Genomic DNA, 16,124 nt, shown 5'->3' with positions numbered 1-16,124 from the left:
GGGGACTGTGGGCTCTGCAAGGTGAGGACTCGGAAGTATTCGTAACACCAAGAGCTCACATTTACCCAGTGACGGCGCTGCCCCAGGCACTGAACAGTCCAAGCACCAGCCGCCTGACTCAGGCTCATTCTCCAGAGCCGAAAGCTGATGTCCGAGAAGCGAAGCACCCAGTCTGCCCAGGCTACTTCTTCTAAGGAGAAGCTCTAGGTTTCCAACTCAGTCAGTCCGGCTCCAAAGCCCCTGCTCTTAATCTAGGCCACTTTCTTCTTGTGCCTTCCCTAAGCGGCCCAGCAAGAGTGCTGAGCCCATGGCTGATGTTCCATAAATCCAGGCTCACTGACAGATCCAGCCTGGGACATGGGTCCTCCGTTCTTTCCTCTCCCCCATCCCAGAGGGCAGGGTGGGCTCCAGTGAGGGACAAGCGAGCAGATGGGATGTTCCTCTGGCTGGCTGGCTGCTCGGGGCCGAAACAGGAAGGGCGACTCTGGCCAAGGATCACAGCCCGGAGCAGGCGTGCCAGCTGCCAGATGTGAGCGTGGTGGGGAGTAGAGCCCTTTGAAGCTCCGTTGGAAATTCTGAAACACTTCCGGATGCTGTGGCCTCATGTTCCAGCATGGGGAGTGTGGCAGGCCATGGGCGTTCCCCGGGGAGAGGAGAAAGCGGATGGGTGTGTGCTGCCTGTTTGCTGTGTCCCTTATTTCTAAGGTGAAAGAGGCCCTACACAGGACACGGCTGTTCTATGCTCGGCATGAGCTCTGTTCCTGAGGCTGCCAAGTGCAGAACCCAGGCAGGAGGGAGTTGGGTGTGGGTATTGGCCTGGGGACTATGGGGATGATGAGGAACTGGAAGGCAGCTGGACCAGGATCAGGAAAATTTTAACTGGTTCTTACCTCCTCCAGGAAGCCTTCTCTGACTTATCATCCCCCCCGAGACTGGGAGATGACAAAGGTGCTCGGCACAAGCAGGACTATGATAAGGAAATCCCGCGGGGCTGTGGGAGCCCAGAAAGGAGGTCATGGAAAGCCCAGGCAGAAGAGGAAAGGGGCACTGTCAGCAGAACAGGGGCCCAAGCAGCAGCTGGATCTTTTGTGGGGGGAGGAGACTGGTCATCAGTAAGAATGCCTATCAGAGTGACCGTCATTTCACTCCAGTTCTGTGTCTCTCACTTCCCATCTGCACCTCGATTTACCCATCTGCCAAATGGAATGATAAATACCATCCTGTCTCCCTCCAAGAGAAATTGAGGATGTAAAGGTCATATGAATGTCCTTCAAGTGGGATGGTGTCGCTCGCAGAGAGCTGTGGCCGCTGTTATTAATGAGGAAGATGTTATTGGTGTTCAGGACGCTGGGCTTCTATCCCTTCTCTCGAGTCAGGGCCTTCTGTACCAATCGGCTTCTGGGTCCTGGCCCCTGGCGTGCTGCGGAGTGTGGGCCTGGGGCGCTCGGGCTGGGGTGAGAAAGAGGCTGAGTGGCCCAGATGCTGGGGGAGCTGGATGGGCGGTCACCTGGGTAGCCGCCACGGCACCTCTGTCTGTGCTGCTCACACAGCCCACCTGAGAACGCTTTCTGCCTGGACTTCTGCTTTCCGTGGGGGCAGGTGGCTGCAGCCCTACAGGGAGGGATCTCCAGGGGCTGGAAGCTCTTCGCTCCAAAACCCTTCCAGGAATCCGAGAGTGACTAAAGCAAACTCTACTAGAACGTGAGAAGGCTGGGATGATAGGATGTGGGGTGTTAGAGCCACCTGTCCTAGAACAACAGGGTCACAGGGCTTTGGAAGCCAGAAGGCAGAACCATGTTCAGATCATAGCACTTTAGGGTTCTGGAACGTATGGTAACCACTGGCCCTAGAGTTTGAAATGAGTGGGCCCTAGTGGTTATCTGGTCCACCTTTGAGTCTGGTTTGTATCTCCAGCCCAGCTCTGCCAGCTCCGATGTTACTGAGTCCATTCCAGATTCTGGGACAGCTGATAAATCAACACATCTCAAGAAGGCCCAGTCCCTGGAGCCAGGGACAAAATTGTAATTTTCTTTTAGTACCTGGGACTGAGACCTTGCTATTCCTCTGGGGCCTGGGGCCCAGGAGATACCATGTGACTAAACGGAATGAACTTGATTCTGGGCTATTTGGTCTAGCATGACTTTGTCGAACACCTCCTAGGTGTTGGTGATTCTGAGAAGGTATGGACCCCACACAGTGGGATGCTCGGTGAGCAGTGCGTGCTAGAATCAGAGCAGGGGAAGGCCCAGGGGACAGCATTCACGTTTACACCCTAGCTGTTCAGTGGTGCTGTAGAAAATCTTGCAACCTGTGACTGGAGCCCCCCACAGGTTGGTGGCCCTTCATTGCCAACCCACGGTATCTGCCGTGGTATCTGCCGTGGTATCTGCCGTGGTATCTACCGTGGTATCTGCCGTCGTATCTGCCGTGGTATCTGCTGTGGTATCTGCCGTGGTATCTGCCGTGGTATCTGCTGTGGTATCTACCACGGAGGCAGGTGTATGATCCCCGTTTTGCAGATGAGAGACTGAGGCCCAGAGAGGCGACATGGCTTTCCCACTGTCTCTTAGCCGACAGTGGGAGAGCCCCGCTTTACACTCAGATAGGCAGTAGACGTGTGCCCTCCTCCGGGTCCAGGGCAGACATCACTAATCAATCAGGACCTCTTCTCCGCTGAGCCCCGATGTGGTTTTATCATCCCTCATATCACCAGGCTCCAGGCAGCCACCACCCATCAATCACAGTTGGCCCATGAGATGAGACCTGTTGAACTTCCCGTCCATGCCAGTTGTTATGGCCAGTCTCACTTGCATTTAGGCCAAATGTTCTCTCTTTAAACCAAGAACCTTCCACTTGCCTCCTCTTTCTCTGCAGATGACTTTACCCTCCCTAGAGAGGAGCTCTGATTAGAAAGCCATCAGGTGAGCTTTCCACTAGCAAATCACCCATCTGCTGGCCTCCTCCCTCCTTTGATTACAGGTGAGGAAGTGCCCTTCTCTATCCACGGCCAGACCCTCTACCTGAGGGCTGGTCCCACCCTTCCTGCCTTCTCAGAAGCCTGGGCTAATAATTTTCCCCACTGAGCAACCTCACCCCCTCCTATGGCATTCTTTCCATCATGTTTCAGGCGTGCTCAATTCCATCCCCCCATAAGAAAAGCGGGGTGGGTGGGGGAACAATAGACTTACCAGCTTTACTTTGGCCAGGTAAGGGCTCGGAAAGCCCCCCTTGCCTTATATCACCATTGTTTTTTGTTTCTTTGTTTCTTTGTTTGTTTTAAGCAAAAGATATTTAACTTCGAACATGGTAGAAAGGAGATAATTTCAGAATATTAGATAAGCCTATAAATTTAGGCTTAAATAATAATAATAATAATAAATAAAATAATAAATAATAAATAAATTTGAATACATTTAGCTAATAAACACTCACCACCTAGTACCTATTTTTCCAAGTTATTTATAGAGCAGCAGAAACCCAAGAAATCCAAGAACCTACACGAGATCTTTGGGGGCCTCGCCGGCTCGCTTGTCCTTCAGCCTGATAGTCCAAAATCAGGCCCTCCCTCCCCCTGGGCTGGCACTCCTCCCCATGGCAGTGACCTAGGTCGTTCCAGAATGTCTGGGTTTACACACTGGTCACAGCCACCTCCTGGAGAGGCAGGGCTTCTCTCTGGGCCCCTACATGTCACCCAGGCCTGCTCAGAATCGTCACACATGTTCATACCCCGGTTGCCCCGGGAACCGCTGAATAACGTCCAGAAGAGGTCAAACAGCGCCTCGCTACGGAAACGTCACTGACACCACGGAGACCGCTCTTCCGTGGGATGTGCCAGATAAAAGGATACCCTTCCCACAAAACTGTCAACATTCCTGGAATTCTAGAGCAAGGGTACCACGTATGGTGGAAACAGCTAGGACCGGAACCCTAGAAGCCAGGGTTCAAGTTGAAGGTCTGCCTGCACGGCCTTGAGGAAGCCATTCTTCCTCTCCGGGGCTTAGTTTTCATCTGCGAAATGAGTGTAATAAAGCCCATCTCATGGTGTTACTGTGAAGATCAAAGGTGATGTAATCTCAGGGCCTGGAGTGGAGGCTGGCACACAGTAGGAGTTTTTATTATAAAGAGCCCTCCACGTGGTAGGGAATTTTAACCCCGTGACCTACAATGAACGTATTTAGCACAATCTGAGGAGGCAGGTGTATGATGCCGTTTTGCAGATGAGAGACTGAGGCCCAGAGAGGCGACATGGCTTTCCCGGTGTCTCTTAGCTGGCAGTGGTAGAGCCCCGCTTTACACCCAAGCATCCTGACCGCCCAAGCGTCCTGACACCAAACCTCTCACTCTTTGTACCGACTCTCTGTTGAGCAGAAGGGAGAAGGGGCGGCCGACCGCCAGCAGCACTGGAGACCCCAGTCTGTGCTGGGGCAGAGGTGGGCTGAGCAAGGCCTGAGATGAGATGGAGAGGCACCCGGCCGGCAGCGTGTAGAGCGCCTGGCTATGTCCGCACGCCGCCTGCAGGTTGCACGCTGGCCGAGAGAGCCTGTGCCGGCCGGCACGTCAATCTTCAGCCTGCCGTAGGATGCGGGGCTCGGGAGTCATGGCAGTAAGAAGGCAGTGACACGGGCATGGACTTGTCTCGCTACGGATTGTGTGTGGGCATGTTCCACACCAACACAGTGATTGTCGCAGGTCCGTACGTTGAGCTCCCTGACCGCACATAAGAACAGAGCCCTGGGATCATAGCTCCTGGGCCCGGGGTCCGGTCCTGGCTCTCTCCTGGACTCGCCGTGAGCTTCACCCAGATCTTGGCCTGTAGGGCCCTCCGTCTGTCTGGGGCTCTGATGACGTGGGCAGGCTTGAGCTTGGAGGCTGCATCCAGCTTTGAAATTCTCAGATCATTGTTTCAGGAGGGGCTGAGCCCCTGGCGGCAGCTGCCAGCAAGATCTGCACGTGGCTCTGGGCTTATTAGTGGAGAGCAGGCCTCTGAGAGCCGAGGTGGGGCTCGTGTTGCCCTGACTTGACCGCTGTCAGGCCCAGACGAGACCAGGAGGGGAGGATCCGGTCAACACTCGTTCATGTGTTCGTGCCTTCACTCGTTCATTCTTTCATACACTCATCAACCCTGAAACCTGTTACATGCTACGAAAAACACAGATGATCACGTGGTGCGTGCCCTCCCGGAGCTCGAGGCAGGGTGGGAGCCAGAGCCAGCAGCAGTCACCGGCTCTACTGCGGGGGAGCGGCCTGGAGGTGGCGAAGGCTGAGCTGGGGCCAGGAGGCTGGAGCTGATGGAGGCTTGGCCTGGGACAGCGGCAATGGGGATGGACAGTAGAAGGATGGGAGTCTTTTCGGTGGTCTGTCAACAGGACCACCAGGGACCAGCTGGATTGCAGAGATGGGGAAGAAACTGGAGGTGGGCATGGTGCCCACGTGCTGACCGAGCACCTGAGTGGACATTTGTGTCTCCATGGACTTGGGTTTCAGGAGAAGCAGGCCAGTGCCCAGGGCTGCCCGCACTGCTGTGATTTTCATCTCCAGGCTCTCCTGTTCCCTCACCCACAGGAAAGAGCGAGCTTCAGACCCTGGGTGGCTCTGGTCTCAGGCCTTGGGACAGCTGGGGCAGGAGGCCCTACCTCTCAGGGCCATGTGGAATGCTGGATCTCTTACTGGCCTCCCTCAGGCATCAGGCTCACAGGGGGCCCCTCCTACGCCTGGAGAGAAGCCTGGAGGATGGCTTGGCTCAGAATGGCTCCCCATTTGTAGTCAGCGGGGGATCATTCTGGAGCAGGAGCACTGCCCACATGCCCACGGAGGGAGGACTGGGAGGCAGCTGCATGGTGAGAGCGCTTACTCCCCTCGCCATCCCCAAAGCTGTCCTGACTCATGCCAGGTCCCCAGTAGGTATCCTGCACCTAGAGGGTAGCCTTGCCTTCTCCACGTGGTCGGTCAAGGTCCTGCTCCTGCTGGCTTCTCCAGACACCCCTACAGGAATCCCTCTCTTCTCTGAAAACTGTTCGAATAGCTCCTGGAATCACCTATGGCCCCAGTGCTTTCCGAATCCTTCTGTTCCGATGAGTAAGCTGAGGCTGTCAGAGGGGAAGGCATCGGGCACAGGCTACAACAGGCCGTGGCCGTGCCCCAACACAAGCCGGACTCGTTCTGTCGAGCTGCAGCCGTGGCCTCCCAGACACCGTCCCATGAGCCTCCCCCCTGCTGAGGGCCACAGACGAGGGAAGACAGGCACACAGGACCCTGGCTCTCCCCTTGACATGTGTGGGGTTGAATGGGGGGGCGGGGGAGACAGACCTCCCACAGTGGATGCGTCCCACTGCAGAATCAGGACCATTCCGGGCTACAGGGACATGTGGCCTGAGCGGGCAGGCAGTGTGCAAGCCAGGGGCCGGGGAAGGAGGGCGGAGAGGCAGCGGCCCTGAGTGCTCGCGCCTCCAGGCGTGGTCCCTCTCCCTTCATTTTCACGCAGCAGAAGGTGGACTGAGGCCACGTGAGCAAGACATTCATTTCTATCCTGTGGCTCTGGAGCCAAAGCTGACTGATACAGGAGGGAAATGCCATCCCCTGGTCCCATCGTAGACATCACTGTCATCACAGGAGACAGCCACAGGGAAAGGACGGAGAGAGGGAGAAAAGGGAGGAAGAGACAGGAGGGCCAGCAAGCCTTGCCCCTGGACATCCAGACTTTCCTTTGCACAGAGAGTCCAAAGCCCCCAGGAGGAGGTCAAGCTCATGGCCCACAGTGGGATGATAAAGTGTGTATTAACTGCTCTGATGCTGGCGATGGCGGTGAACCTAGCTGCCATTCTGAGTTCTTGCCATTATGTTAGTGAAATGTACCGCTGATCTTCATAACTCCTCCACAGGATAGAGATTTTCACTTCAACAGATAGTCATTGCTATCACTGCCCATTCATAGAACGGGGTTCTGAGCCCTGGGTGGTCCCGGGTGAAGGTCACGCAGCCCAGAGGGGGCTGGATAGGGCTGTGGAGCCGGGACGTGGGGTGCCGGAGCCCGTCTCTCCCCACCGGGCCCCGTGGTGCTCACAGGCTTGGCCCCCGCTCCTCTGGGTGGGCTCGAGGCTGGGCTGGCAGTGGGAGCTGGCTTCTGTTGTAGGCTCTCAGCACGGCCTCCTGGGGCATGAAGGGGCTCTAGAAGCTGTCCTGGCCCTGGCAGGGTCACCCCTCTTGCCCGTGGGGCCTGTGTCGGAAGAACCCCTGGCTAGAAACAGAAGTGTGCTGTGTGGCTTCTCCTGCTCCGTGCTGGACCTCCACGTTTCCCTTTAGGAAGGAGAGGTCAGGAGAGGGTCTAACAAATCTCCCAGCCCTTAAGGATTCTGCAAATTATCCCTTCCCCACTCCGGCCCAAACCTGCTCCGAAGGCGAAGAAGCAGGTCTTGTCTTCGTTCTCCCGCAGAAGCGCCATGACCCTCTTCCCCATCCGCTCATTCCTCTTGTAGACGAGCTCGTGGCGGAAGTAGCTGTCGATCTCCTGGGCCGTCACCTGCTCGTGCGGCGGGAGGGTGGTGTTGATGAAGCTGGGCAGCTGCAAAGGCAAGACAGAGCTGCCCTCAGCGCTCCCGGGGCCCAGCCCGGCGCAGCGGGCCGCTTGCTTTTCCTAAATGGCCCCTGCAGGGGGCTATACATCATGTCTGGGTTTTTCGTCAACTCCAAAAAACGCTCTGAGAGGAGTGTGGTTATCCCCGTTTTACAAATGAAGAAAGCGAGAGTGCAAAGGTCCCGAGACATGTGCAAAGTCACACAGCTGGTCAGGCGGCAGCGCGAGGATGTGCGGCTCCTCTGTCTCTGCCTTGTTGACCCCCCGCTTCCAGACGCAGAGGGCCTGGCTGACAGGACGGCTCTCGGCTCCTTCACTGTCCTCCCTTCAGCGCCCAGCCCGGCGTGCAAGGAATTCGGGTCAGCAGGCAGGTACGGAGGGGCAGCGGAGATACCTGGGGTAGCAGAAACGCTACCGGGTACAGGACCAGGCTGACCCGGATTTAGGCCTGGTTCTGACACTGTGTGACTTTGGCCAAGTTACTTAACTTTTCTGAGCTCTAGTTTCCTCAAGTGTAAGATGGGGACTACGTGAGGTGTTGGGTGCCACCATGGGCTGCGTTCAGCCTAGCCCACCCTACAGAGAAGACAGGTCAGGTCACAGCCTCCGGTTTCCCCAGTGCCACCACCATCTCCATCTCCCCATCCCCAGCTCCACTACCTCCCAGGGCATAACCAAACCCCTCCATCCCTTCTTAAAAACGTCAACTCCAGGACCACAGCTGCCTCCCATAATGATGGTTTATTCCACAACCCGGCTTGGAACTTTCCACATGTCTCAGCTTTGGGCTCACTGTCCACACCCAGTTCTGTGGCTGGAGGCAAGCATCACTGACATGTTATTGAACTAGACTGAGAGCTCTTTGAGGCCAGGGACAGAGCCGTTGTCATTCCTAGGCCCCCAGGGCCTGACACACAGTAGGTGCCCAGAATGGTTTCTGGAACTTTGAACATAAAATCATGCTGTCTCTCCTCACTGCCTTGCCTCCTCCTGGGTTCCTCTATTCCCAACATTTCGTCTTCCCGGCCTGGATGTTAGGTCCAGGTGTCTGTCCCAGCACTGTGGCTTCCAATGGTGGGAGGGGACTGAGAAGAAGCCATAGGCCACGGAGACGGAGGCATGAATCAGAACATCCTCTCTATTTCCCCACAACCCCTCACTGTCATTCCACCTTCCAAGCTCTTGTACACAGGATGTCTTCCATCTGGAGTCTCCTCTTCCATTTCTCTCTTCATCAACTCAAGCTAATGCACAGAACACGAGGCCTCACTGACTGATGGCCTAGCTAGGTGGAGAGTCTGGCATAAGAAGACTGAAGTCCTGCAGGGCTTAGCCCCCAAGGGTCACGCGGCCCAGCCACATGGCTTCTAGAGCCACTGACAAGTTGTCAACACTCTTTCTGAGCAAAATGGAGACGTCAGCAGAGGCTGAACCTTCAAGGATTTGGACAGGGCCAGGACATCTGTCTCTGATATCTGCTGGGACATCTGTCTCTGATATCTACTGGCCAAGCACCAGGGTGCTCCCCAGAGTGGGAGGGGAGGGGCTTCTCTGCCATAAAGGCCTGATTCACTGTTCTGGGAGGACACGGTAATGATATGACTGATGAAACCTAAACTTATTCAGTGCACAACCTGGACAGCTGTATGCAGCAGCCCTGCCAGTGCCCAATCAGAGTAGGTGTTTGGCAAATGGATAAATGAAGGAATGGAGCTCTTACCCATTCCACCAATGATGGAAGGGTTGATTGGCAGCCCTGACAAAGCAGGCCACATTTGGACATGATGCAGCTCCCGGAAAGGTTTCTGAATGGGGAGGAGTTATGGCTCAGAAGGGTTATTTCTGGAAGCATGGCCCTCTCTGTTCCTCAGGTATGGGAGGGAATGTGGGATGATGTTGTACCAAGAAATAAACGTTTGTTCCATCAGTGAACAAATGCATGAAGGAATGAGCTGAGAGGCAGAAGGTGGTTATGAAGGCAGGTCCTGGAGTCAGGCAGCCAGGGTAACTTGGGATGCGATCCTTCTTCTGCCACTTACTATTTGGTTGCCTCCCTATAACTAGCAAGTTACTTGTGCAGTCTGAGACTCTGTGTCCAAACTGGTAACATGGGAGTCATGTATGTTGTTGTAGGAATTAAATAAGATCAGTTTTGGAAAGTGCTTACTCGCACAGTGCAGAGCACAAAGAAAGTCTTGACTCAACGTCAGCTTTGTACAACTAGCCTGGGGGATGGAGCTGGCTTCATCGTTTTCCCCCCACGATGGCAGAGGCTACAATGAAGGGTGGCCTTGGGCAGGAGCTAGAGACAGAGATGACAAATAGAAGCCTTCAGAATCATCAGAGAGCATGAAGGAAACAGCCTGCTTTCCTTCCCTCTTGCCAAGGGTCCCGGCAGAAGCTCTTTCTCCTTTGCTTCCTCTTTTCTTTTCTTAAAGATTTTATTTATTTATTTGACAGAGAGAGAGAGAGAGAGGGAACACAAGCAGGGGGAGTGGGAGAAGAAGAAGCAGGATCCCAGCGGAGCAGGGAGCCCGATGTGGGCCTCAATCCCAGGACCCTGGGATCGCACCCTGAGCCGAAGGCAGATGCTTAACGACTGAGCCACCCAGGCGCCCCTCCTTTGCTTCCTGATCATGAATGTGCATTTGTGGAAAGATGAATCTCCATTCATTCCTTAGGGAGCTAAAAAAATTTAACAAGGACAAGAACCAGAAAGTTCAATGTCAAAGCCACGAAGGAGTTAGGCTAGCCACTGGAGTTTCTGGGACTGCCCGGCAGCTGGCTGACATTCTCTGCATGTTTCATGCTGATGGGCCCTGGCTCTATGCCAAGGATGGGACTTGGGTTTGGGCCCGGGCTGGGATGGAAACAAATTAATGATGTCATTAGACTTGTCAGGTGCCTTAAATCTCCCGTGACAAGTTTAAGTGCAGGATGCACCATAGAATTTTAAAGAGGGCATGTCAGGTCCCTGGGGTCCTACAGCCATGAGTCCCAGGTGGGATGATGAGATAGATATAGGCCGGGCAGGGCTGGGGTGGGGCCGTGGGCAGTGACTTCAGTGTCGGCTCCCCTGGCCCACAACCAGGACAGGGTCAGGTCTGGTGGCCAACTGCTCGGGTCTACTGACGTCACTGGCCTCAATGGCCTCATCCCTTTCTTCAGCCCATCCTTCCAACAGACACCTTCCACGAACTTCCATGGGTCTAGCCTTGTGTCAGGCTAGGGGCCACAGAGCACCCTCAGACTGGGTCTGCTGCCCTGAATGAGGCTCACAGCCCAGTGATGGAGTCACTGTGGGGTCCAGGCTTGAGAGGGATGTGGAAACGTGGAGAGGCACCTCACAGATAACTGTGGGCCTGCTCTGTCCGGGACGGTCCAGTTTCATGGCTAAGGTGGACTCCCCCATGCCTGTTGACCCTTAATTAGAGTTGACCTTTCCCTCTCCGAAGTGTCTGGCGACAGATGGTAAGTTATGGCTGCTCTCCACCTAATGCGGGCTGAGGGCTCAGACAGGGCCACCCTGTCTTTGCGCCACCCTTCCTTTGGGCCACCCTGTGATTATGGGGCATTGATGGCGCAAGGCACCTGGGAGCTTTGGGAGGTTGGGGCATGAGCCATTTCTAAAGGTGAGACGGTGGGGGCGCCTGGGTGGCTCAGTCGTTAAGCGTCTGCGTTCGACTCAGGGCGTGATCCCAGAGTCCTGGAATCGAGCCCTGCATCGGGCTCCTCCACTAGGAGCCTGCTTCTTCCTCTCCCACTCCCCCTGCTTGTGTTTCCTCTCTCGCTGGCTGTCTTTCTCTCTGTCAAATAAATAAATAAAATCTTAAAAAAAAAGAAAAAAAGGTGAGACGGTGGGGTGGGGAGGCCAGAGAGGTCCAGGCTGAGGTGCAGCCAGACCCTGTGCCCCATCCTGGGCCCTGCACCTGTGCCACCCCGGCCTCTAGAAGCCACTGCATCGCCCTCTGCACTGCAGTTTCTTTCTGACCTCATCCCTCTCCCGCTTGAACTCCGGGCTTCTGCCCCTCAGCAGGCATTCTGCCCCCCCACCCCTATGATTCGCCCCCTGCTCCACAGATCATTCCTCAGGACCCTCCACATTCCCACCCCCCCACCAGGCAGCCTGCCCCCCACTTTGGCCCCGCCGGGTAGACTCCATTCTCAAGCCTCGCTCCAACGCCACTTCCTCCCTGTCTATGGGTGGTGACTGTACCCCTACAACCTGTGTGTCCTTGGCTCCCCACAGCTTTCGAGGCCTCTTGCTACAGAGGCAGCCCCATGTCACCAGAACCCCTTGTCCATCAGCACATGGCCCTGGATTTAGCCCGACTCGAGGCTTTTCTGTGTCTGGGGACAGGGCTGCCTAGTCTCTCCCTTGGGGGCTAGACTCCACCTGTGTACCCAGGGAGTATAGGGGAGTGCCACCCAGTTTGCTATTCTAACCTGGGTGCACCAATCCAACTGCACCCTCCGTCCCGCTTCAAGGACGGGCACCACCAGGGGACCCCCAACACAGGTCCCCTGCCAGAGACAAATCAGTGGTTTTGGATACAGGCTCAAAGAAAATCTGAGCTGGCTAGCTCCTGAGGTCATCCCATTCTTCCCTCTCTCAGCTCCGTGTCAGCCACAGCCGCAGCAGGGCCCTGTCCTGCCCAGCCCGGCCCCAGCCCAGCTACTTTGTGCCCAGGCTACCCTGAGTGCTGACCGCAGAGCTCACCAGCCCCTCTCCCGGTGAATGCCACAGGGCGGGCCCTGGCACAGAGCACTCAGACACACAGGTCGGAATCAGAGCTCTCAGAGTCCTGAGCCTCCCCTGCAGAGTCTCTGGATCCTTCCTTCCACTGTCTCCACTGCACGGAGCACAACGCATACCCCCCTTGGCTCCCCGGACAGCCGTTCCCTGATACTCCCTCTGCACCATGCCCCGCACTCGGTACGCACTCGGTACGGGGACCGAGGGAGGCGGCCCACGCCTGCCCCAGGGAGCTCGGGCTCTAGAGGGCGGCATGAGCACACAGAGCCTCTCCGCCCGGTCCCCGGCTCCACCTCCAGCCCAAACTCGCACCCCTCCTCCTGCTCGCTCTTGCCTCTGCTGGAACATTCCTCTTCCTCCTGTCATTCTTCCCTGACCTCTCACCTTGCAGGCATCCTTCCTTCTTGCCCCGAGTCCGTCTAAACTCTTGCTCCTGCCACAGGCTCCAGCGGCACGGTCTACTCTCCCTTGGAGCAAGGATCACGCTTGGGTGCCATTGCTTATGGAATGTTCCTTTCTCTCCTAGGAGACTGTCCGCCCCACAAGGGTGGCTCTCTCCAGCTGTCCTGACGCCCCCACCGCCCCATATCCCTTTTCACAGCACTAGGCCTGGTATTTACAACCAATTTCATTCATTCATTCAGCAGCTATTTGCCGAGTCCTGCTTTGCCACACCCTGGCCTAGCCAATGAGAATATACTGATGGATGAAACAGATGCAGACCCCTGTCCTCGGGGAGCGTATGCTCTAGTGGGGAGGACAAACAACAAATTACCTCTTATCAATAAATCTCTAATCAATAAATAATCTCATCAATGAATAAAAATATGCAAGTTTGTGAGAAGATGATAAAGACCATGGGGGGAAAGTGGAGCATAATAAAGAGGTTGAGAGTGTAGGAACGGGGGTCAAGCTACAATTCTAGATCAGGGAGTTGGGGCCCACCTCACTGAGATGATGATCTCTGAGTTAAGATGGGGGGGTGAGCCATGGTGACGCCTGGGGAAGGGCAAAGGTGAAGCATGCCATGGGGGCCCATGGAATAGCACGGAGGCCTACAGAGCTCGAGTGGTGCATGTGAGGGCAGGGCAGAGGACATGGGGTGGGAATGGGGGAAGACCTGGGGCCCACACAGGTCATTATAGAGACTCTGGCTTTGACACTGAGAAAAACAGGGCACCACCGCACTGTCCCGAGCAAGGAACTGCTCTTGAATGAATGGTTAACCAAGCACCATGACAGAAGGCACAGGGGGCCTAGAGGGGCCCAGGAGAATCTCCAACCCCATCCAGAGGGTCAGGGAGGGCTTCTTGGAGGAAGTAACAATGGACCAGGGCCCAGCAGGAGGAAAGGAGGAGGGAGGAACCTGAACAGAACAGTGGCATCAGCAGGTAAACAGCACGGGGAAGAAGCTACACGGGGCACAGGTCAGCAGAACAAGGTCTATGGGGTGGGGCACCTAGGCTGGGACCAGGTCAGCAGACGGCAGGACACAGAAGGCCTCGAGCGCTAGACAGACTATCTTGGAATTTATCCTGAGGGCAATGTGGATGCCCGGTGGAGTCATGCTCAGCTCCTCGGGGTGATCCTCACGCTCGGCCCTGCTTGTGGGTAGTCTTTCCTCTAGGGCTTGACTTAAGGCAGAACGCCACCAGCTGGACTCAAGCCCAAGCTCTAACCATGAACTTGTTTCCCCCGGCCTCTAATTTCCCCAGATGCTGATACGAACTTCTCAGAGGCCTCCCTGCTCTTCCAAGGCTAAGCTTCTGCCCCACATGCCAGACTCAAGTGCTGCTCTTGATAACTTGGGAACTCAACAACTAAGTGGTGTGGGCTTGGGCAAATCTCTTTGCTTCTTTGAGCCTCAGTTTCCCCATCTATAAAATAAATACCAATCAGTCCTGCTTACCATGGCACAGAGAATACTGCTTACACCTGGCACATAGTAGGTGTCTAATAAGTGTTAGGTGGGTTCACACGGGCCAGGCCTTTAGAACTGGGGAGCTACAGACTATCTGGGTGGGAGGAGGGAGACTCACCTGGGATGTTTCGTGGTTGAAGATGACGGCGTTGAGATCCCCGCAGTTGTAGTGCTTGATGAGGTCCTCGGTTGTGTAGGGCGCCTGCAGGCTCCCCGCCCGCACGCTCTCATGCTGCAGCAGAGTCTGGTTCAGGGCAAACAGCACCTGCACGCAAGAAACACAGAGGAACAAGGGCTGCAATTCTAGATCAGGCTGGGGGCCCTGAGACCTCTAGGCCCAGCCTTCCTCGCTCTGGACTTTGGGGCAACAGGCCCTGAAACAGAGAAGATGTGTGGGGTCTGGTGCCGGCTGGTGCAGCCTGAAACCTTCCATTGGCCTCTGAACATGTTCAGTCCCTTCTCATCTCCAGCCCTTTGCCCACACAGGTCCCCGCTTCTGCTCTGGCTATCAACATCTTACCTACTGATGTGGCAACATGAGAACCTAGTTGTGTCTGGGTTTTGGACTGATGGGTGAGTTTGCCTTTTGACTAAATTTTTCTTATTCCTGTGCTTAGGAAAGTTCTAGAATGAGCACAGACTAATTTTGTAATCAAGAGCACGGCAAACAAAGCAAGACAAACGAACGAACAAAACAAACAGAAAACCTACTTAGATGTCAAGGCTCCATCCTAAGGCCACTTCCTCCAGAATCACCCTCACTCCAGGCAAAGGTCTGAGGAGCTGGCCTCTCCGAATCAGACCTATGCCGGCACTCAGCACGTTTCCTGAAGCTCCTCTGCGCTCTGGGCCACTATGCCAGGCCCTGGGGACACAGCTGCACCCTCGCCAGACCGGCCTGGCACCAGCATCACGTGAAGCACCAGACAAAAATACCAGATGCTCAGTCCCCATGCCCAGAATTGGAATCTCCAAGGGGGAGCCCAGGATGTGTATTTTTAACAGGCTCCCTGTGAACGACATTAGTGGTCTGATTGCTTCTGGCATGAGGACCACAGCTCTGATGGAACATGGCCTGCCCAAGGTATGGGGGCCCTGAGAGATGACCTCAAAAGTCCCATTTTAGATGGGAAACTGAGGCCCATGAGGGGAAGGGACTCGTTCGACTCTGCACAGCTGGGACCAGAGCTGGCTTCATGTGATGGTGTTTCCCAGACGCCTCTGGCCAACAAAAGGGAGGAGTCTGACCAGGATTTGGGTTCTTTAGCACAGGTGCAGGGAAAAGCTGCTGCAGTTCCTGGGCAGAAGGTCCGGAGGCCGTCTCTAGCCCTCTGTCCTTGCTGTCACCAGCCCCTCAGGCCTCCGCATGCTGTTTGCCCATCATCTGTTTGCCATCTTGGACCATAGCCCTGGGCCTCTCGCCACACCAGTTTAGCCCCGGGCATCTTCCACTGGGCCCAGTGCAACCCGTCCCCCTCCCTGCAGACCCCCACCCCTCTCCCCATCCCATAGTCATCTGCCACAGTCACCTTTTGAAAGCACAAATCTGATTGTCTTCACACTCTTTCTCTTTTTTTTTTTTCTCAAAACTTTCACAGAAGCCTCCTGCCCTCAGAGTAAAGGCCTAGCTGTTTGGTAAAGCCTGCAAGGCGGTGACCCGGACCCTGCTGTGGTCAATGACCTCGCTTCCTACTCAGCCCTCGTGTCTCCAAACACCCAACTATTCAGCACTCTTCTGTCTCCCCGCTTCTTATATGCTGTTCTCTGCGCATGAAAACCTCCTGCCTCGGCTCTCCACTTGCAAACCCAGACTTGGCCTTCCAGGCTCTGCTCAAATGTCTTCTCCAGGAAGCTTCTCTGACCACCTGGGGGCTGAG

The 16,124-nt window shown here is 55.5% G+C and overlaps 1 protein-coding gene across 1 annotated transcript in view; it reads right to left on the bottom strand.

Annotated features, from left to right (window-relative positions):
• Positions 1-16,124, bottom strand: part of TRABD2B (TraB domain containing 2B) — a 205,453-nt gene that overhangs the window by 19,755 nt on the left and 169,574 nt on the right. The window contains exons 3-4 of the mRNA XM_040627331.1: positions 14,366-14,512; positions 7,384-7,558 (exon numbers count right to left, since the gene is read on the bottom strand). Coding sequence (XP_040483265.1) covers positions 7,384-7,558; positions 14,366-14,512 — 322 coding nt within the window. The remainder of the gene's footprint in view (positions 1-7,383; positions 7,559-14,365; positions 14,513-16,124) is intronic.

Source organism: Ursus maritimus, unplaced genomic scaffold (genome assembly GCF_017311325.1).
Source record: "Ursus maritimus isolate PB19 unplaced genomic scaffold, ASM1731132v1 scaffold_12, whole genome shotgun sequence".
NCBI lineage: Eukaryota > Metazoa > Chordata > Mammalia > Carnivora > Ursidae > Ursus > Ursus maritimus.
This window is presented reverse-complemented; position numbering and strand designations above follow the sequence as displayed.